Raw genomic sequence first — 22520 nt, 5'->3', positions numbered from 1 at the left:
ACAGACCCATCTGAAAGCACTCACACAAACACACAAACAAATTTTGATGGCACCGCTGAGGTACACGCCTAACAACTTTCTCCCACACATACAAAAACTCACACACGCAGGCGCACATGTTCACCCCTTTTCTTTTTTTGGGGGGTTTAATTTTTTTTTCTCAGATCTTCTCTTTATTGTTGGTAAATGTCTCTCCCCAGAACTCTTATGCCCACCTGGGGGGCCACAACCTCATGGAGGTACAGCTACAGTAAAACTCAACTGGTCTCAAGTAGGCCTCTCTAGAACAAAATATACCATATGTATATTTTTGTTGAAGAAAATGGATGTAAGTCATCGACTGTGATGTATTTTCAAAATACCTGAGTCATTAATAGCAAAACCAATGCATATTTATGGTTCAAGAGTCTTAGAGCAAGTTTGTGAATGGAAGAGGGCTGCCAAGGGGCAAAACAGGCTTTGCAGTAGGAAGTGGGTAAAGTCTCAGTAGGGGCCTGACTCCCCTCTGAGACAAGGCCTAGCAAGGATAAAAACACTCAGTAAGGGGCTTGGGAAAGCTTGTGTGTGTATGTGTGTGTGTGACAGCGACACAGAAAAAGAGTACATCAGTTGCTTAAGTTTTATGCCTTAGAAATGTGTTCTCCATTAGTTTCCAGCACTCATATAYATTTTATCAACAGGTTTTGAATTCGGGGTTTGTGTTTTGGGAGTTTATCACAGTTAATCATAATAATCGTGATTATAGATGCACATTATGAAACCGCCCCGGGGCAACCAATAGACTGCCGTGCAAGCCATACAAAGGAGCTGGTTTGGCCTAAGCAAGGCTGGAACTCGGATGGACAAGCATGGGATGCCTCCCTCTGCGTCTCATGTACTGGATTGTAAGGCGGGCCAAATCCCAAAGGTGGTGTGAAGCAGGAAACAAACCGAACATTATTACAACGACCTGTACGGTTGCCATGAGAGGGTCCGTGCTGGCTTGCTCCATTGGCAACAAGTCCCACTGGGCACCCAACCCCACGCCTCTCACAGTAGGGGGCGCTAAAGAGAGAGACGGGCCGGGGCAAAAGGATAAATGTGCACCAGTGTCGCCTGCCAGTCACCTTTGTATGGCGATTGTCGGCGCCCTGAAAAGGTCGTTAAGGGGATTTACATAAAATTTTGCACTCCGCCCTGGGTACACACAGAATTGTTTGCTTCTATATAACTACATGAATATTGCCCAGTATTTTGACATAAAAAATAAAAGGAATTTGTTAGAGGTATAGCAGTTTTAGCTACTTGTTTGCAATAGTTAAAAATGAAAATGAGAAATTGAGTTTGGACTATACACTGTAAAAAATGAAATGTTGGATTTGCTAAACCATGTTATGTTACCTGGTTCCACTTAACTGAGTTGAGTAAATTCAAAGCAATATACCAGTTTTTTTAGCCAAAGAACATGAGTATGTTGGTTTGAATTTACTCAACTCAGTTAAGTGGAACCTGGTAACATAACATGTTAAGTAAATCCAACATTTCATTTTTAGAGTGTACATCAAACCAGACCAAAGACCATTGATTCCTCTTTGTTCCCAACCCTATAAATATATAATTTTTTTGTAGTGATTTGATTTAGTTTTGGGTGAAAAGAATGCGCTAAAATTCAAAACGAATTTTTCCGTTTATTTGTGAACCTTTCATTAACAACCGTAACTTTCTATGTGGAGTCCACGGGTGTTGATGGGAGACGTTCTGGGACATCCGTGACAGATGGTTGAGACAAGCTCCTTCCTCAGAATGAACATAGGGCCTTTGGGTTTGGGAGGGGTCCAGTATTAAGAGTGGGAATTGCTCACTTGCAGGATATGGGTAAACTGGCAAGGTGTGAGGGTACACATTGAACACAACGTCCATGCCAGAGAACTGGATTTCCTGAAGGATGACTTAGTTGGACGTGAGGTTACCATGGCTGATTTCTCATGTTCCCAGTACCCTCTCATGACCTACGTTGAACCAGATATTTCTTCATAGATAATAAACTAAGAGGTCGTTTTGCTTGTTGCAAATGCTACTCTTTCTTTGAAACTTGTATTAGGTGTTCACATCGGCTGTGATGACGGACCACTTCAAGATGAAACAATAAAGAGGATAAAGACATTTCTTTGAAAGACTTTCTTGTCTGCCTCAGTGGGTTGGTTTGAAGTCATTTCATGTTTGCTATGTATACAAGTTTTTAAGGCTTGTCCCACCCTGTTGGCTGTTTTAATCCAACTATATCCCAATGGRGAAGGCATCAAAGATTACAGTGTGAACCTGTTGTACTCTGGGGTTGATGACTGGCTTCAATGATCTGCATTAAACTAAAACATGATGTCATAAATGAGCCATGTTCAAATCTTAATTTTGGGAGTTTTCCTCATCATATCAATGAAGCATGCTGTGTGACAGTTTGATCTTACTCCACCAACACTCTAGGCATAGACAGTTAGATTTTGAGCCGCCCTTTGGGCCCTTGTGAGAGGCCTCACAGTGACAGACCTAACGTGCTCCCCAAGCTTGTTCAAGCAGACTTTTTTTATTGCTACCGACAACAGATCTGCCTCAATCATGTAAGCCCCTTAAAGATAATCCTTACCTGCCTGAACAATGCGTTTGCAGGCATTTTGAACAATGATGTTCATATATTGCATTGAAAAAGAGTACTCTCTTTTATCATTGTACATTTAATTTATTTTACACGCACATGTAATGATACAATCCATTTGGTTCAGTTTGTATAATGTGCTTTTTCAAGGGTGTGTGTTTGCATTTTTGTGTGCGAGTTTGTTTGTGTGTGTCTCTTTCAATAGCGCACCTGTCTGCCTTGAGGCTGGAAAGATACGGTCTCTCATTTCTCTCTGGCACTCGTGTTGTAATGCATTAGAAGGCTTGTCATTGTACTTTACCTATGGTCTCTGACAAGCTATTTGACACTCTTGACAGGGTCAGAGGTGTCAATCTGCTCAGACTGACGGTGAGATGGACACACGAGTGCATGACCAAATTAGGCTGCTGCCCGAGTCAAACTGCAAGTTGCTGCCTCGGGGCATGTTGCCGCTTCGCCAAGTCCGGATGCAGTCGCGTTTGATGCATGACAGAGAGCAGGATGAAAGTGGAGCAGGTTTTAAACCTAAATCATTTGTATCTGGGTTGAATGCTTTGGCGTCACCACAGTTTATGGCCGTCGTAGCAAATATGGAGACTTATGGCAAAACRAAAATTGTGGTACAGTTGAAGCACTTGAAAATAAGTGTACATTTTGTGTTCATTTGCATGTAAAGATGTGTCAAACTCTGTCCTTGTTAAGAACCACAAAATGGCAAACAATCTAGCTGAATCTGCACAAGATGGAAACAATGGCACAATGCATTCTGAAGTCTTAAATCCTTGTTAAGACCCTCCATCTTTCAAACTAAACTGGATCACACCAAGAATCTCCTATCCCTTTATCCTGGTTAGATCCTCTAATCCCTCAGCCATTTTCCATTCTTTCGCTTTTGCTCATTTCAAATGGCAGCTGTATGGTTCTCCGGCACTGGAACGTTGAGAATTTGTCCTCTCAGTGAAGAAAAGTAACTATACTGAGAAAAAGAAGAACAGCTTGACAGAGCCAGGAATGCTATGGATCTCCTTAAGTCCCATAATGAGATGTTTTCTCTGCTTGGAGCTTGTATTGACATTGAGACTATTTATTTCCACAAAGTAATAGATTGAGAGAATAATACGTAGGGGTGGGAAAGACAACACAAAGTGATTTAAGTCATAAGGTAGTCACAGTTTTTGGTGCCTCTCTTTGTATTGCTTGTGGGAGCCACAATATCAATCTTTTGAGCAAATGTGGAACTTTTCAATTCAAATGTTAAATTACAAAAATGTACACAGCCAACAGACATTAAGACATCCTAAAAAATTACTACAGATGTACGAAACTTCCAGGAGGTTCGAGACCTTCCAATTAGAGACTAATGTCATCTATATTAACCCCTCACCCCCCTCACTCACTTGGCTTTATTGAGGGAAGGACAAGGGGGTTAGGGTTGCCTCAATAAAAACAGCACTAAAAAGCAATTACAGTGCTGTGAAGAATGGGACTTGTCAGTAATTTGCTGTCTAAAACCAAGGAGATTGCAGGTCTGGGGCCGACAGGAATTCTGAGCCTGCAGTGCAGTGTGGGAAAAGCAGTGGGAAGGCAAGCACCACCCTTTGTGAGGTAATTACTGGAACTACCAGAGGCCAGCGCCAGTCCCTGCTAATGATAACCCCTCTCCTCTCCCCTGCCAGTCACCTTGTAATTGATATACACGATCTCACTGACTCAGGACACGTCCACGGTGACGCAAACTGATTTGGACGTATTGGGGATTGGTTTGTGCAGATAAACTGGAGAATGAAAAAAAAAACCAAAGTGTTCCTAGAGAAATGATTGTTAAATAACAGYGGGATATTTAAGGAAATAACTTACAGTGTGAAGATGACCTTTCCATAACATAAAATAACAATCTTAAAAAGGCAACACAATAAAAGCAGCAAACAGCMTCCAGAGCTTTACTTGGGTGATTTTTTGTCACTTATTTATGACAAGCTAATGCTGTTCTTGTGCTATTTTAAAGACAGTTCAGTTCACATAAACATAATTCTTACCTTTGGGCACATGATGAAGATATTTACACATATAGGAGATGTATAGAATTAAATAATTTCAATATATGTTCAAACCAAAAATAATACAGTACAAATACAAATGCAATGGGAGGGGTGCTCTTTTTGAGTTTGATGCCATCTGCATGTTTGAGTAACTTCAGACGAGTGGGAATATAGAAAGAGTAGATATGACTATTCGTATGTGTGAACGAGTCCCTGACATATTCTCTCAGGACAAAAGCTTACAAATTATACAATTTTAATAAGGCACACATTGCATCATAGTAAAAACACATCATACACATATCACGTTACAAATATAAATTTATGGTCTGAGATTAAAAACACTCAGCAATATAACTGCTCAATCTTGAAYAAAAGTATTGGTAGGTGGAGGAATAAGATTAATAAGGTGTGGAAGATTAGGGGGTGAGGACAACTTGGGAGCAACTCAGTTGTCTCAAATATCATACATTTGGTGCTTTAATATTAAAAAAATTGTGAGTTTTGTCTTTTTTTTCATTAAGGATGTAAGCTCTACTCTTGTGATTTTTTTGTCTTGTGACCATTTGTTCGTACACCTGTCTGAACAGAAAATATTTTGCGTTTTTAAAACTAGAGCTATTTTTTTYCCCTCATCCTTCATACAGTATGATGGCATAATGAACAGACATGACCCACAGYGGTTAACGTGGTCATGTGTTATTTTATTATGCAATGTGACAAAACAATTAAATGACAAAAGTGGCATTTTTAAACACATTTTCTAAAGCTCCTCTAAATTTAGTGTCATTTTGGATTTTATTTCTCCTCTTTTCAGGAAAAAAAGCCTGTCTTATTTGAAATGTTTGTAAATGATTGCTTTTACACATTCAAGCATAATAATAATAATAATAATAATAATAATAATAATAATAATAATAAAATACAATCACAGTGATTCTGATCCTCTTATCTGCCTTCTCCTCCTCCTCTCTGCAACCTACTTTCATCTGGAGGATGACCTCTCATCAACCTTCCATCCTTGGCTCCTCCTCAGCATCGCAAAGCCAGACCACATCTTACAGCAGCACGAGGGGTTCCTCTGACAAACTGTAAAAAAAATAAAATAAAATGAAAAAATCAGCACCGCTTTCAACTGCACACACCTGTAGAGCGTCAGCAGCATTAGTATACCCCCTCATACCCCCTCCCCCCTCCCCTTTGTTATCGCCCCAGCTTGACTAATGCGCTCTTGTAAGTACAGAGGTGGCAAAACTCCTTTGTTGGCCCTCAACAATACAATCAGGCACTTCAAAAGAGGATAAGGCTGCTTAACAGGTGTCACATCTCTACTCCTGATGGTTCGTCTCTTTAGAAATCTTTCAGATAACCATTTATCCTCATTCACGACACGTTCTGCGCTTTGGGGCGTGAAAGAGAAAACGTTCTGCTTCTGATTGCTGCAGATGTTCTGATTTAAAGACACAAAATGATATGATTCCCTTATTTGAATAGCTGAATGACAGTCAAGCCTACCCAGCAGTTAAAAAATATTTAGATTGTGCAATGTATGACACAAAACTTCGACTTAAAGCGTTGGATGAAGTTTGATGGGTGTGAAMTATGGTCACTTTCAGGTATGATAAAAAAAGAAACTAACGGCTTCGTAATTTGGCGGAATGAGAAGAAGAAGTTAAATCAGTGGCTTCTGCTTTTCAAGTCTAACGTTCATTAATCATATCCTACACATGACTCCATGTCTGTTCGACATCTGGATTCAGCGGCGTGTTCAGAGTTAAAGAGATGCTTTGAAACCAACAGGAGTGATCTGACTTTAGACAGAAGAACACATTGACATCAAAGGACTGGCTTCAAAGTCACTTACATAATGAAGTGCCCACACACTGCACTCGTCTTTGTGGCTCGGGTTTGTCCTGTCACCTTTGGAGGGTATGACCTGCAAAAAAAAAGAGCTTTGAGAATCACATTCTTTTATGCTGTAGTCATAATAATAATATGAATAAAAAAGATTGAGATGATGATTTTTTTATTCAAATTTGACTTTAAACTTGTTTGCTGATATTGACCTAAGCTCATAATCTTTATGTCATCATTTCAGCCTGTATGTTTTAATCCCTGTGATGTTCTTGGAACTTCAAAGGGATTCAGAGAGAAACAGACTGTAACCAGCGTGTGACTTTGGGATTATTTGCATTGTGATATGTGAGTGTGGCACCCCTCAACACATAAATTGCCATAGTCTGTTTTGTGACAGGTGGATTTTTTTTTAAATGCATGCAATGGGCTCCAGTGAGCGTAGGTGTTAAACTCAAGGAATAAAATAATAAAAGAAACSGATTGCAACTGAGCCTATTGTTCCCCATTTATATGGTTATTGGGATGTGCCACTTGCAGTGTGGTCGCGTTAAAGTTCTCACAGTCAGGACACCCCTTCTCCCCAGTCGCCGCAGCCTCCTCTGGCAACTATCTGCTAACAATGTTCGTCTCACAAGGGTGACAAAAGCTGCAGCGGGAGGGTCTGGCTGAAAAGGAAGGACCCATTTCCTTCAGCGAAAGCACAGCATTGCTGCAGGGCTGGAGTTTTTCTGTCCATCCTGTGACCTGCTTCAGGTTCTCTACGCATTTTCACCCTTTCAGACGGTGTGAAAAACGTCAAAGGTCAAGCATGCTGTCACCCTCCATGTTGCTCACCCAACCCTGGTTTGCTCAGAGCAGTTCATACTCACCGAGTTTTCAGGTTTGAATGTGTGGGAGATTAAGTGTGCCCGAGTAATAAGCTCTATAGGACGGTAGATGTGGGGGTGGGCAGACTAATGAGTCCACATGAAGGAGAACAGAAGGGTATCACTTTTGTGGTGCTTCCACTCGGGAGAGGCGGGCCGTGTATCAATCGTTCGGAACGATAATGGGGTTAGATAGCAGTGAGACCTGGCCTCTGGTGGTGACATTGTTGCAGGACTCAAAGACTATCAGGGGTCCAGCAGCTGAGCTGAAGCACTGGTGGGCGCTATTCACACCCAGGTCCTAATCTTTCCTGAGATCAGGTCTTTCTCTTCAACAAAGCCCCATCTTTTTCTAAACTCTCATTGCTAAGACCTTTCTGGTAATGTTTTTCAAAAAACACAGCTGGCTTCTTGGTGTCTCAAAGGAGTAAAATTATTAGTTCTACCTTATTGTATATTTTTTCTCCTTTTTTTAGTCATGACRAAACCATGGCTAAAGTTTGTGATGGACTTACGACCTGTCCAGGGTGGGCCCTGCTTCTCAGAGACTGCTGAGAGAAAAAAAAGGTAGCTAAAGAGAAAATGGGTGGATGGATGTTTGTGTGCCATGGCAAAGCTTGTGACTGACATTTCAAAAATCAACAAAGTTCACTAAGAAATTTTCTGTTTTGTGCAAAAATAATAAAAAAACATCTGCAAGTTAAGACAACTCTTAGAATAAATTTGTTGTCTTAAGATAACTGTTTGTATGCAAACAAGCTAGCTTTTGCAAACATTTGCTTTTACATCGTTGTTCCTCAGGATGATAGTGAGGTGAAGGAGTCCAAAAATGTAAGGTAAATGGGATGATTTGACTACRAACTGATACTGTTCTGTGTGCTGCAGGCCCCAGTTTGTTATTTATTTATTTTCATGTTGATTCAAAACTAGTCTCAGGATTTGGCATTTTCATACGTATGTCAGTGTTTTTCATATCTACAGGACTTCATGTTTACGTCAATTTCAAGCCTATATAATGAGATTATTTAGATGAACTTGAACAGTCTGACTCCTTTTATGCACGCATTGCCCCCCCACGTTATTCACTAATAAATGCATGAATCATAGCGTTTTGCTGTTCGTTTTATTTTTATGTTACAGAGTTAGCTTTTAGAAATCTTTTACAGGCAGTAAGATGAACAATATCTGTCAGTGAAAACAAGGACATGAGGTAAAAAGGCTACAGAGTGACAAGTCACAACACTGCTTCAAAAAAAAAAAACACATTTCTGCAAATATATACTTTTACTCACTAATATTTACATGGCGTAAAATAAATAATTATAAAAAACTCAAATTTTAGAAACTCATAAAATCTGAAAACTAGTTTGTACAAAACTTTGGATTTAAAGACTTTAAAAAAAATTAGAAAACCACCTTGTCCACACATGCAGCCACTCATATTTAAAGTAATTCAATGCTATAACAGAGCCTGCACTCATGCTGTTGTTGTTCCTTAAAAATGACTTAAAAATTAATCTGGTTGCAGTTGTTTATTAATATTTTCTGTCCATTTTGGGTGGGCAGTGAGAACTAAATGCCTGAGACATTCAGTAGTATTACACTGGCTGGAAACTAAAACCTTACACAGCCCTCCACAGCTTTGCATTCAACAAGCGTTTAAAAAAATAAATATTTGTCAGTAGTCTTTTCTCAAATTATAAAAAAAAGCACAAATATCTTTTTGCCCAAGTGCAAAAACACAACAAGATTGGACAAAATTGAGCGATAAAACTAAAAAAAAATACACATAAATGTTTCCAGCAACCACAAAACAATACAAAAACATTTTGTTTTATTTTATATAAAACACAAATAAACCAGACAGCAAATTTAACATAATATAAAAAACTATAACAAAAATAAATCAAATGTTATAAAACACAAACCTCCAAACTTCTTTGTTTTGTTAAGAAAAAATTCCACTCATAAAATCCAAATTTTTGACAAGTTTTTTTTAATTATTATCTTTATTTGTAAAAAAATTGTCCAGTCTTGCTGTGTTTTGGCCATCCAGGTCACTGTATTGTCTCAGTATAGCATAACAACAAACTCATATTTAAAAAAAAAAWAACAAACAAACATCCGAACATACAAAAAACATAAATCTCTATTTTTCTATTTGGTTAAATGAGTTACTTTTGCAATAATTTGTCAGACTTCACATTTTCATCAAACTACATGTCTTTCACAGAAAGAATCAACACATGCAAAAAATTTACTTATACAAACAAAGACGTACTCTATGTCAGGACCTAAACACATACACAAATATTTTAGCAGCATTTAAATAAGGGAAGTAATAGTAGCTTCAGCGATGCTGCTCATTGTTTAGTTTGGGGAAAGAGGAAGCCACAGCTCAGAGTCATTCCATACACAGGTTTTGGTCATCATTTTACTGCAACTGCAAATAAAACTGCATTAAAAAGAGCATTGGTGACAACTTTATATGCCTATGTCTCGTAGAGAGTAAACATATGTGTCTGGAGTAAACAACGAAGTGGAGTGAAAAATCCTTTTTTATCAGTAACAATTTTCCTCTCCACACCAAGTCTCATGATAATACTGTCTAAAAGAAGAAGAACAGGCTTCATATTTTTTTTAACAAGACACAAATGAAGTGCTGACCTCGCAGACTTATAAACACCTCTCTTTTCTTTACTTTTCTTTGGTTATAAATCTCAGTTTTGTATTGTTGCTCTTTATAAACTTTTAGGTATTTCCATTCGATCGGGGAAATGGACAGACTGCATATTTATGTTTTGTTGTTCAGCATATGCGGTTCTTGTGGCTTCTTTTGAATAAAGTTAATTTAAAGAGATGTTAACTTGTTAGCTTAAAGGTGTGAGAAGATGTAAACACAATACAGCAAAAAAAAAATCTACATTCACTCAGGTGCAAGTGCATTCTTACCCAAACATCAGTAACACTATAAAACTCAATCACACAATGCACATGTTAGTTGTCAGAGAGGCAAAGACATACTAATGACATCAAGGAGGCAAATGCATGCTGTTGAGTGTCTGATCGTGTGTGTTGCTTCTGAATCTTTCATGGCAAAATTGAGCAATGATTAGAAATGTTCATTTTTCAGGTAAACGTCACTTTTGTTTTCCAATTGCTCCACAGAYTTTAGCCCTTCAGCAGTGATGTTTTGATTCTCAACCAAAAGAACTACCACCAATATGGTGTTTGTCATTTAGCCAACAGTGCTCCTTTCTGTTGCTTCTCATCATCACCAATGTCAATCACAGTCCATGAATGATGCGTTCAGATATCTGTTTCAACTGTTTCAGTTGATCTCGCCCCCTTGTAGCATCTCGGTATAGAACACAACGCTGTGCGTGTTTACAGACAGGTCAAACTATTTACACGTCTCATAGTTCAGAACCTGTATTTGTCCCTCCGCTTCCTGATGACCTCTGATGAGAATGGCTGAGAATCTCCGCATCTCTATTTGCAGGTGTGCACGTCGTAGACTCTCACACACTCCTGGCAGCTGACATAGCAGCACCAGTGGAAGATACAGTGACACTTCTCCTTCCTCTTCTCAGTCCGAGTGTTGTGGCCTCGGCCACAGCACAGCAGGTCACAACCATCTATGCCATGGGATGTCAGGTTGCAGATGCGATCCCGAGTACCAAAGGAACCAGTCTCGGGATTGGGATCACAGAAATTGGGCGAGCTTTCGTAATACACCAGATCGCGCTCTGTGGGGGGTTTGAAGTAGTTGTACTTGGGTCTCAGCGTCTCCACCCAGCCTCGAGACTCCTTGTGTTTCTCCACCACCATCTCTGAAGCACTGTCGTACTTATCCTTCATGTAGTCGCCTATAACTCGAAAGTCAGGCTGAGACCACCAGCATGTCTTGACTTCACAGCTTCCCGAGAGCCCGTGGCATTTGCACTTCAGAAACATGTTGTCATTGAGGGACTGTTGAATTGAAAAAAAATATAAAGAAAGTGTTAACCCAAACATTTGGGAACAGAGCAACAGCCACAACACTCCTACTCAAATTACTCYCAAGAAAACCAACCGTTCTTCCCGCCTCGTTGTTGTGGCGGTTCATCGCTGACCGAGCATCTGGCCGGTTCTCTCTCGCGTCTGCAAATTCCCGGGACACCATGCTTCCAAATTCGACATCCTCGCTGCAGCCACCCCACTTCCAGCCCTCACCAGGGGGGCCCTTATGCCTCGTGTCACATCCACAGATGGTGGCTGAACCATCAGCACAAGCACGGGTCACGGCGAAGGCAACTCCCGCTGAGGCGATAGCGTGGACAAAAGCTGACTCTCGAGTGGCTGGAAAGAGAATCACAGGGATTTTTTTAATTATTATTATAAAAAGACATATGCAGCAGGAAAACACCGTAGGCAGAAGTAGACCCAGTGAGTAGTTGGTTAATTAAATGGGCCAATTAAAAAAATCAGCACTACTAAGATCTGAACATATAAAATGAATTACAGGAGAAGACATTTGTGGATAGAACAGCTGGAAGCATACATGGCTGGTGGAAAGACTAGAAGAGGGATGTGTCTGTCTCCATTTCAAACAAGCAACCTTATTAATCAGCTGCACTGATCTCTGAAGACTGGCATCAACATCAGTCACTGAAAAATGAATTGCCTAATAGAATAACAGTATGCACCTCTAAGGCAGAGGTGCCCAAAGTGGGGCCCGTGGGCCAAATTTGGCCCGCCAAGCCATTTGATTTGGCCCACTARCAGTTATCCTGGTTAATAGATTGTATTCTCCTGTTTTATGTAGAAATACTATTTGGGAAGGAGCTCTAGTCAGATAAACTTAACTGCTCACTTTATCTATGAACTATATTAAGATTAAACTTAAAATACAAGTAACTTCAAGAGACATTTATATTAGATTTAAGTTCATTTCTAGATTTGCACACCTGATAAGACCCCATATACTTAAATGTTAAATTACGAAAAGTCCCATGAGCCTTTGCTGCCCGAACAAACGTTGCATTTTTTCCATGTCCATGGGCTAGAAAAAAAATGTGGGCAACTGCACTGGCTGCAGCGTAATCATAAAAAATACAACTTTCCTTGAAATATTTGCATTCTGTGTATTACATTATTGCATTTGGCCCACCCCCTTCAGAGGGATTTTAATTTTGGCCCTTTCAGAGAAAATGTTTGGGCACACTTTCTCTAAGGTATTGTTATACAGCATTTTGTTCGAATGTTATTTAATTAGCTGACTACTGGTTCAGTGTCACATGTTTTTAAGGGGTTTGAGTTGGTATGTAGGTTCATTTAACAGACATCAATCGTCCTGTTTCTAAATTAGGCCAGCAAGGCCTGCATGTCTCTGTTTGACATAGCTAACTGATGAGTCAGAGGGATCAGGATCTTCCACAGAGATGAGAGGAAAAGGCAGACCTGACAGGCCTATAATTAAGAGACTCAATTAAGCTTTTGAAAGGTTAGGAAACAGCCTCGAATTAAGGGGACAATGCACGTGGAGATGCATCATTAGTGACCAGATATGCAGTTAGTCTGAGAGAAGACATTTGAAAAAAATATCTTGTTTGTTGTCAGCTGCTCTAACAGGATTTCTTTGCATCATGATTATATGTGCTTTTGCTGTCTTACACAACCACAGGAAAAGACAAATAGAAGGCAGCAAAACAAAAACACGTGTAAATATAAATGAAAAAAAAACGCATTGAGTGGAGACATACAGAGATGAACAAGGCTCAGAAAGAAGATTTAGCTTGTTGAATGCCCATGTGTAGGAGTGTGTGAGAGAAGCAGTGCCTGAAAGAACAAAAARGAAAAGAAAGAAAATAGGTGTATAAAGCTGAAGGGAGCATGAGCTCCTCCCTTACAGCAGGTTCCAACCAGTTTGAGGACTAAAGGGCATTAAAAAACTGATGCAAGAGAAAAAGGTCTAAATGCATCCTCCACCACCCATTTCTTACCCCACCTGCATGCAAACAATCTTACTAACATTCATAAGAAATCCAAACATCTGCCCTCCCTCTRTCGCAATTTGCATCTGACACAGTTTTCCTCATTTAACAGTTTCATTTTTCTCTGCAAAGGAACAAAGACAAATAACACAGGAAAACCCATAATGCAAAATGTAAAACTGACACATAAAAGAAACTTTTACTTTTCAGTTGTTGCTTCAGAAAATCACTGATAATAATTTTAAAAGCTGCAGTATAGATGAGTGTTGGACAAAAAAAAAAACACATTTGATGGTCTAATAAAAATGTTTTCTCAAAGAGATGAAGTRACAGATTTGAATTTTATAAAACCACAAGGAGACCTGAATAAAAACGTGACATCATAATTGTTGTATATTTAATACAAAGACCAGTGTGTACTGTTGATTCTGCCTTCTGCCAAGACACTGTTAAACATAACCAACTTTTATTGACAGTGCAGACAGATCACTTTTTGCTCCAGCTGCCAGCTTTAAGTTCTTTAACTTTTTTCTTTTTCGTTCTTTAATTTGAACAAATGTATTTAAAACAGTTTTATATCATGRTACTCCAGTCAATATACAAATCATAGCCTAACACCTAATTTTAAATAAAGTGAAACATGTTTTAAGGTGAGGCCTACTGTTTTTGGACGATGTGACAAAAAACATGACTAATAATTTATTTTTAGGATTATCTTTGTATTAACATTTGAGTTTACATTCACCCGTATTACTTTACCTGAGAGTTTCACCTTTCACATTAGTTCAACTACATTTTTTTCTTTCTTTTTATTCTTTGTAGCTGTTTTACGACCAATTTGGAGACACTTCTTGTGGGACAATGCTTTTCCACCAAACTTTGCCAGATCCCGGCAGGCCAAGTGGTCCCTGCAACCTGCTGGGGGGTTGAATCCCCTATTGTGCTGTCACAGTCACGCTGCGTTAGTCCCACAATGGACCCAGATATTTTATATGAAATTTGCCCCGGCTAGTGATTAGTGGGGACCAAGTTAAGTCATAGCAACAGAGAACTATGCATTGGCTGGACCCTGCTTGTCGCAGACAAGGAAATCCCTATTCACATGCTTTAATAAAACAATCTAAAGGGCGTGTGAATGGGGAAAAGCACTTTTTCTCCTGCTTAATCTCATGGTTGAGAAGATATTGTGCTCTGAGCAGCGCCCAGCGGGGAACGGGGCTAAGGTCCCCCCATCAACTCCATTTACCACACCCCTTCTTTCTTTCTTGCCCAGAGTTAATGATATACCGATGCGCCAGTTTCCCTCCCCCAGCATGATGAGACATACGTCCCATGAAAAGCTGAGACCTTTTAGCTCATCCTAAGTAGTTACACTTTCTCATCCTGCGGTCATAGGTCGTAACCCACATCTCCCGATGTCTTCCTGGTTAGCTTTGGTGGAATTTGTTGATTGAAGCTGCCGTCAACAGGAAATAGAGGTTAAACAAACCAGAATAAGCACAGCAACTTGGGGTGTTTTCTTGCGAGTTACACAATAATTGAATCTTACTTTAGGTCAGTAATTTCAAACTGATAGTGTATGGATCCAAACAACACCAGTGACGTTGTTAGCATCCACTCATTGTTGCAAAGTTGCACTCCCTCTTTCTGCTATGACTCAGTAGCGTGCATAAGCCCATACAGTGGGTGTTCTGTAAAKAACAAGAAAGTCGAAACAGCTCTGGTATCGGCCGTGCGGACTAGGAACACCTGCGCAGCTTTCTGTTGCCTTTCATCACAGGCAGATTCCAGCGGTGCATGTTTTGACACTTTAGTTAATGTAAATTAATGAGTGCTGACGCAGACGTAGCCTGCAGGCAGGGCTCGTGATTTAGGGTGTGGCGAGTGATAGAAACTTTGAGGTTTGGAGCACATCTGCAGGGGGGGTGTGGGGGGCATGAAAAAGTAAGTCTTAAGGGCATGAGGTGCCTTGCTCTTCATGAATGTTTGTGTGTGGTCACATTGAACGTGAGCTTGTGTTGTTGACTAAAGTTGATTTCTGTAAGCCAAAGCATCAAATGTCCCTTATGGGGCAGCAGTGATACGCTAACTTTGAGTAACCTAAACGTGTCTACTTCCTTTCTAACTAATCAAAAAAAAAAGGGCAAGAGGAAACTGAAACACAACAGTCTGAATGACAGACAAACAGACAGAAATGGAGACAATGACCCTGCAGCACAGACAAACACCAGCATCAATCAAATCCAATAAAATGGAAGCCCTCTTCTAATAAGCCTTATCAAAGGCCTGTGAGATCCTTAGCCCCTTTCAATGACTTCTGACAAAGGCACTTAATCCAGCCACTTTGACCTCTCACACTATTAAGGGCCAGAGTGACCTTAATCCAATCAAAATGATTTACTAAAGCCCAGTAGCTGCCTTCTCTTTCCAGCCAGTCTCCCTGTAATTTAGGGCTGGGAGGGGAAGCAATGGGAAATTATGTGGTGGCATTTCGCACCACAATGGGGTTGGGACTGAGAACCCCCCGTCGTTAGCCACCTACTTCAGTTCAAGTCTTTTCTATCAACCGGCTCAAGAGTTTATTAAAAGCAATTGGCCTAAGTGACCTCTAAGCCCCCCATCATTTGCATCAATCTTCAGTAAACAAGTTTAGATCTTTAACTGCTGTCTATGTGCAATGCTTCGAATCAGTTTTAAAGAAATCAGAAAGCAGTAACACAGAAGAGGAAATAATATAAACAATGATTTACTTTGGGTGATAAGGATCAAAGTAATTAAAATTTTCCACATTATGGTTAGGTCAGCACAAACGTGAAACAATTATTTTAGTATTTGACAGACTTCCATGTAACAAAAAGAAGCCGATTTGAAGTAAATGATCAAAAGTTGGCTGTATTAAAAAATATAGGATTTTTTTTTCAAAAAAGCAGTTTTGAACTGGTGATAATGGATCTTACAAGCAACAAATTGATTACTCAATGGAAACTAAATTTTGAACAAGGAGACAAAGACAAAACTGGTCAATTTGATTAGAGATGGACAAAAATAGGCTTAAGGAATTCATCACTGCCTGCTGCCAAAAAGGGTGGGCTGTCTGTCTTTTAGCGAAATACTTTACGGACATTTTGAATCAACTTAATTCAAGATGGCCGTCACAGCTAAGCAAACACAAAAACTGTTTAACTTGGTTTGTTAATTTGAGACAAAACATTTGAAATATGTATCAATTTTACAGATGTGAAGCTAAATTTGGTTTTTGTTCTTCAAGGTTCTGGGCTTGTTTCATCCAACTGTGTCTTGGAGTGCGAAGATTTCCAAGGCTTGAGTCATAAAAGACTCATACATGAAAGTCATCATGATCTGAAGGGAAAACTGAGTACTGAGTACTCCAAAAAAAAAAAAGAAACTGATTTCTTATTTTGTGTTTTGTAGCTTTCAGGGAAATGCAACAGTCACTGGGGATCCCCTCCTAAAGAAAACTCCCAACAACTCACAACTCGCTTGACTTGGGCTAACTGTGTATGTTATTTCATGCATACAGGGCCCTCGGAGCTTATTCCGCCTCAAGTCTATTTAAACAAGGATTTGAATCAACATAATGAATGATGCACGCAGGGAATGCAGCTTTTCTACTGCAAATATAAGACAAAGAGTATGTAGAACAGTTAATGAGAGGTAATCGGCTGAGAGACACCATAAGTCACTGTTTTCTTCTTGTTCCTCTTCTTTTTTCTTAGTAAGCGATTTGAAAACCAGAGACATGTAAGAACATTGTTGGAGTGTATAACACACTAAAACACTAATTTGAGGGCACAAGGGTTAAACACCATCATCAATGCTTCTGCGCAGTTGCACACGAATGCACATGAAAAATAATTAGCTGAGGACAAAGTTGTGATGTCTGTTTGGTGCTTTAGAAGAAAGTATATCCTTAATCTTTACATTTTTTACTTTTAGTTTACACATCTTACTTCAAGGAATAAAAAAGTATTGCTTGCTAGAGGTGCAACTTAATGCTTTTTGTGTTTTCTCTCAGTGTTACAGAGATGTGAAGATGTGCAAAGAAACAACGTTCACATCAAAAGACAATGTTGCTTTGCTTTCACCTTTCAATGTTTTAACAATTTGGGTTGAATAAGCTAAAAATGAAAATGACATAATATGACATCTGCCAGGCAGTTGAGCAGCTGTTTTGCCCAACTTTGAAACTCTGCWAATTGTTTGGAAAAAAAATGAAAAACCAGACTGAAGTTTGGAGTTGAGTGGGAGATATGAATCAGGATACCACACTTTAGGGACGATGGTTAATTCTGTGCAAAAATTGCTCTAAACATCAGCCGAACGATCAGAAATCCCCTGTTGTGCAACATTACCTTTATCCAACACCGGCCCAAAGATGGCCAAATTGTCATTGATGGTGGTGCAGTTCCAGCGTCGGCCCCTGAACTGGTGCTGGCACTCCTGGATGCCGATCTTCACCCCCTCAGCCACGCTGGGCATGATCTCCACGTAGTTCCGGCAGAAACGCAGCTGCTTAGGTACCAGACCGGGTATGCTGCTGCAAAGGATAGGCTGAGTGCCCATTGATGAGTACTGGTGGCCCACTGCTAGTGACCTAAGGGTAGAGAGGAAATCACAATGTCAGAGTGATTGTTAAGTATATGTCCTCCTCTCATCTGTCTGCGTCTTTATCTTTTGATAGAGCACAGCTCAAGATAGAGGTCACGTTTCCTAAAGCTTAATGTTACGTCTGAGTTTATCTGATTGTGTATGTTTATTTATTTATTGTATCAGATGCTACCATTAGGCGTGCACGCTTCATCCCTTCAACCACCCTCTCTGAAGACACCTGGCCTTTGTGCATATTGAAATTGCAGCCCTGCCGCCACACTGTTTCTGCTCAAGATGAAAGTCCACAATGCATCTAGAGGTCTTCATAGACCTTAAGCTGACAACTTGGAAAACTACACCTTGTTATTAACTGTCCGCACACTTAACAGGGCCGTCAGCTTAGGGGTAATAAGAGTGCAAACCCTACAATGAAACTTCAGAGAGTGTATTAAGGTAACACAGTCCCCTCCCACTCGTCTTTATTTATTTTTTTCTCTCTTTCTCTCTTTGAGGAAGGTGTTCTGAGGAACAAGTGCAAACTTGGTTCACTGATTATATCTGTCTGTCTTTATGCCTTCATTATTCTTTCTGTCTTTATTTTCTGTGTCCACTCTATTAGAACCTTTTGTACACAGCAGTTATTTTTAAAAATAGGCCATCGGTGGGACAAAATATGGTTTGCTSGGCAGTGTCCACCTCATAAAACTATGTCCTGATTCATACAATAAAAACTAAAGGCTCTGGTTCAAACTTTGAAGCAGTTTTGTGTCCATCATAGATCATCCTGCGACCAAAACAGTGGATACGTTTTTTTATTCAGCCTTGATCTCATTGTCATTATTTGTCTCAACATCTTCACATTTAGAGACATGAAGAGTTTATATTCTAGAAAGAAAAATCTGATCAGCATTTTACTTGATAAGACATTCGCTTTAAACTATATAATTAGCCTTTTTCTTATACTCCAGGTATCACTTACATGAAGTGTTTTCCTTTTTTAGCAAAGATACCAAAAACATTATTATTTATTTCACTCTTACACTGTTACAGAGCAGTTAAATTATATGATAGCAAGATTTTTTTTGACAGATTCCCCTGCTGAGAAGCTTTTTAGCCACCCAAAACAAGTCTTTGTTCACGTTGGTGTCTGTTTAAAGCTGAACACTGGCGGTGCAGCTGATCATCCTTCTCCTTGTGTTGTGGGTCTGATAACAGCTCCACAACAAGTGGATCAGTGTTCTCCAGCTCATTTAGCTCACTTTCTGCTGACCTCTGTGTTGTTCAAGAACTAGTAACTAATCACCAGATTACCAGATTCCTGACAAACGCCCTCGGGCCATGTTTCTTTTTAAACCTTGCAGATCAAATACCATCTTGTTAAGCAACTGGCTCGACACTGAAGACTTTGCTTTAACTTGAGTTTGAAATTGAAATTTCGATTTCAGTTGTCTTTGATTGTTAAGTTTCGATTATTTTTATTTGAATGATCAGATTGTGAGCTACCTGACCTGATTTTGCTATTAAAAAATGTAATAAAAAAACCCAGTTAAGTGAATCATAGCATTGCTTTTTGCAGAATAACTTCTTTTCACCTCCTGTGTTAGCAAACGTTCCATAATAGGAGGCAGGACATGCTCCACAAGGAATGGTTTGCAAGTTGTTGCATAAAGAACAATGTTGTTAGATACCAGCTCCATCAACCATTTAAAGCTAACTACTGGTATTGTATGTGTTGTGTGGATTTTGGGTATTTATTGTGTGGTCTTGACTTTAAGCTCCATAATTCCTCTGGAAAAAATCCATTTATCTTGTGAGAGCAGCCGTCCAACACAGAAGTCGATTCGCAGTGGCGTAAAATGTTAAGCATGTGACTTAAACTAAAAAACTTTATATGACATAAAGTATTTTTTTGCTCTCCGTACAGACACCCCCCCTCTAATCTGAGTGTAACCGGTGCGTGTTTAATGCATATTTCAGCAAGCCCAAGCAGGGTGCCTTTGAATTAGCACTTTACTCGCAGGCCCTGAGGCCTCGGAGCTGACTTTGACATCAAGAGAGTATGTTTGGGAAAAGGAATGTGCGGCAAGCTTTCACCTCCAGGTATTTATCTTCTAAGGTGGGGTGGACTATAAGGAGCTGGCGGGGTGGCGGGTGCAGCCAGACTGTGTCACGGCAGGTCGAGAAAAGACAGACGTGAACCCATCCTCGGTGCAAGATCTGTATCCCCCCACCCCCACCCCCAAAGACTGTGGGTGCAGAATACTAGGAGGGGGGGAGATGCTTGTCTGGTGACCACTTGAAAGAAGCTGCAGCCGGCGTTCTTGTCAGGCTGCTTCTTTCACAGCAGAGCGATGGCATTCAGATAAATCTGCGTGCATGCTGTTTGCAAACGGAGAGACAATGCAGGCACATTGAGCGTAATCCAGAAGGAACCGAGTTATTTGAGTTGGGATGAGTAGCCATGAAACACAAATATTCATCAGCTGTCTTTAAACAAACAGAAGGATCAGTGTTACGTGAGGGACAGAAAAGTGACCGCATGTGCTACTTTTGCAGTCACAGCTTGTTTGCATTGGATGGGAACGAGACAGCCAACCTGACACTCTGCTGCTTCTGTTYGTACACAGTCCAGAAATAAAACTATGCAAACCCTCACGGGCTGATGTTCTGAATGTTTTTTTTTTTTTTTTTTCATTTCTGACTGAATGGAAACCTGCTGCATGGCTCCACACTGCAAGACACTCTCACGAAGAGGGGGGATTTTCTTTGCTTGCAGGTGACTCATGATAATGTCCCCAAGCAACAGCATTACTATGAATGTGCAAAATGTCACATACTGAATCTTGGGAAAAAAAAGTAATAATTAGATTATTTTACGTTCCACGTCTCRGTCCAGTGGGCTCACTGTTTTATCAGGATTTCCTTCCAGCTGAGCACATAATTAGTTTCTCATCAGTCTCACCACCAGGGGACCTATTAGGGGAAGTAAATAGGGCCCACTTGATTTTAAAGCAYGGCCAAAAATTGAACGATTAATTATAAAGTGGGCATATTTTGTTATTTTCCTTCATGAGAGCTGGTGTGATAGATAACATAAACAGGAGCTCACTTTCTATAAAATGCAATGGTGGAAAAACTGGGCCAATTTGTGCTTTTTGAAGTTAAGCTTCAGAGCTATTACTGTAACTGTAGTGCATAAAGACTAAAAACAAGCTCTTTAAAAAAATACCCACAATAAACATCAATGTTATGCAGATTTGGTTTTATGGATGTCTGGAACTAGAAAGTGGCCACGAATCACAGCAATTCAGTTTTTTTATTCTTCCTCAGTAAAATAATTAATAAAATAGAACTTTTTCACATGTTAGAAATAAAATCAAGGGATTTTATTTTACTTTTCGTTTTTGAAATGTCAAAACAAAGCAGAGTTCTATAGGTCATCACTGAAACATGGGGCTCCTCGGTGCCACATTGACACCCCCCCCCCCAATTACGCACGCAGTGACCCGCTCGTTGACGCGTGTGCGCTCATCTGCACCTGCTGTTTCTCTGAAAATGATTTCCAGTTAAAAATGAGGCCGCTGCAAATCTCCTGCGTTAAAATTTACTTAGGTTTCAAACAGAAGGGACGCATTTATTTAGTCATTTTGCGCGTTTTTTGCTGCCAGTTTTCCTGCGCTGTTTGATAACTTATTGCATCATCAAGTTATAATAATCACAGGGAAAAAAACTTTTCTTACGTTAAAATGAAGCTGAAGAACTCCTTAAAAACACAGCAAATGTCAAAACCTAATTTTCAGCAATAAAAAAATCGCGCCCAGGCTGACACAGGAGGGTCACCAGCTGCGCCAACATTTAATCAGCTTGTCCAGGGGTGGGAGGAAAAATAAATAATTAAATAAAACTTACCACCAGATGGGATAAGTTGCCATGACGTGCGTGAGCCCAGAGAGCAGCAGGAAACATCCAAGGTATATCATCCTGAAAGTTTCGCAGAACCTCTGCAGCAGGACGCCAACATGCGCGCTCATCAGCGCCAAAAGGCAGGCGGAAAAAAATGGATTTATAAGCTGGAGGATGTTTGGATATCTCCCCCCCAAAGAAGAAAAAAATAAATAAAAAAAGAAAGATAGAAAAAAAATCGATCTGTCTCGAGTTGTCGTGGCAGAACTCAGGAGCCAAATATTGAAAAGTCAAAAGAAGCTTGTCCTTAGTTTAAAGGACCCAATCAGCAGGTAAAGCCAAAAGGGGGGAAACTCTGCTGATCTGTTCCTTCTGTTGTCAGTCAGCTCGAGCCCACAGATCATTTTCAGACGTGTTTCATTCAGAATTGCTCGCATTCGCATGTGTGTGYGCGCGCGCGCCTGTATGTGTGTGTGACATATAATGTTGTTTAAAGGAGAGAGGGAGGGTCCTGGGGATGTTAAATAGACATCGGAACCCCTGTGGGTCGCGTAGCTATAACAACCTGTCCGGATTTCACTCCCTGGCTTGAAGCTTCTAAAATGCAGAAATAAATATGTGCGAATTGCTGGGGGGGGGG

The 22520-nt window shown here is 40.1% G+C and overlaps 1 protein-coding gene across 1 annotated transcript; it reads right to left on the bottom strand.

Moving 5' to 3' along the window:
- Positions 1–9275: 9275 nt before the first annotated feature.
- On the bottom strand, positions 9276–22334 carry wnt3a (wingless-type MMTV integration site family, member 3A). The gene is made up of 4 exons (XM_014029594.1): positions 21887–22334; positions 17740–17981; positions 11467–11732; positions 9276–11363 (listed from the first exon to the last, which is right to left on the bottom strand). Exons 1-4 carry the CDS (start codon positions 22006–22008, stop codon positions 10884–10886), a joined length of 1110 nt encoding a protein of 369 aa, XP_013885048.1. The 5' UTR covers positions 22009–22334; the 3' UTR covers positions 9276–10883.
- Positions 22335–22520: the final 186 nt, after the last annotated feature.

Source organism: Austrofundulus limnaeus, unplaced genomic scaffold (genome assembly GCF_001266775.1).
Source record: "Austrofundulus limnaeus strain Quisiro unplaced genomic scaffold, Austrofundulus_limnaeus-1.0 Scaffold6, whole genome shotgun sequence".
NCBI classification, from domain to species: Eukaryota; Metazoa; Chordata; class Actinopteri; order Cyprinodontiformes; family Rivulidae; genus Austrofundulus; species Austrofundulus limnaeus.
Note: the sequence above shows the minus strand (reverse complement) of the source record. Positions and strands in the feature narration are given on the sequence as shown.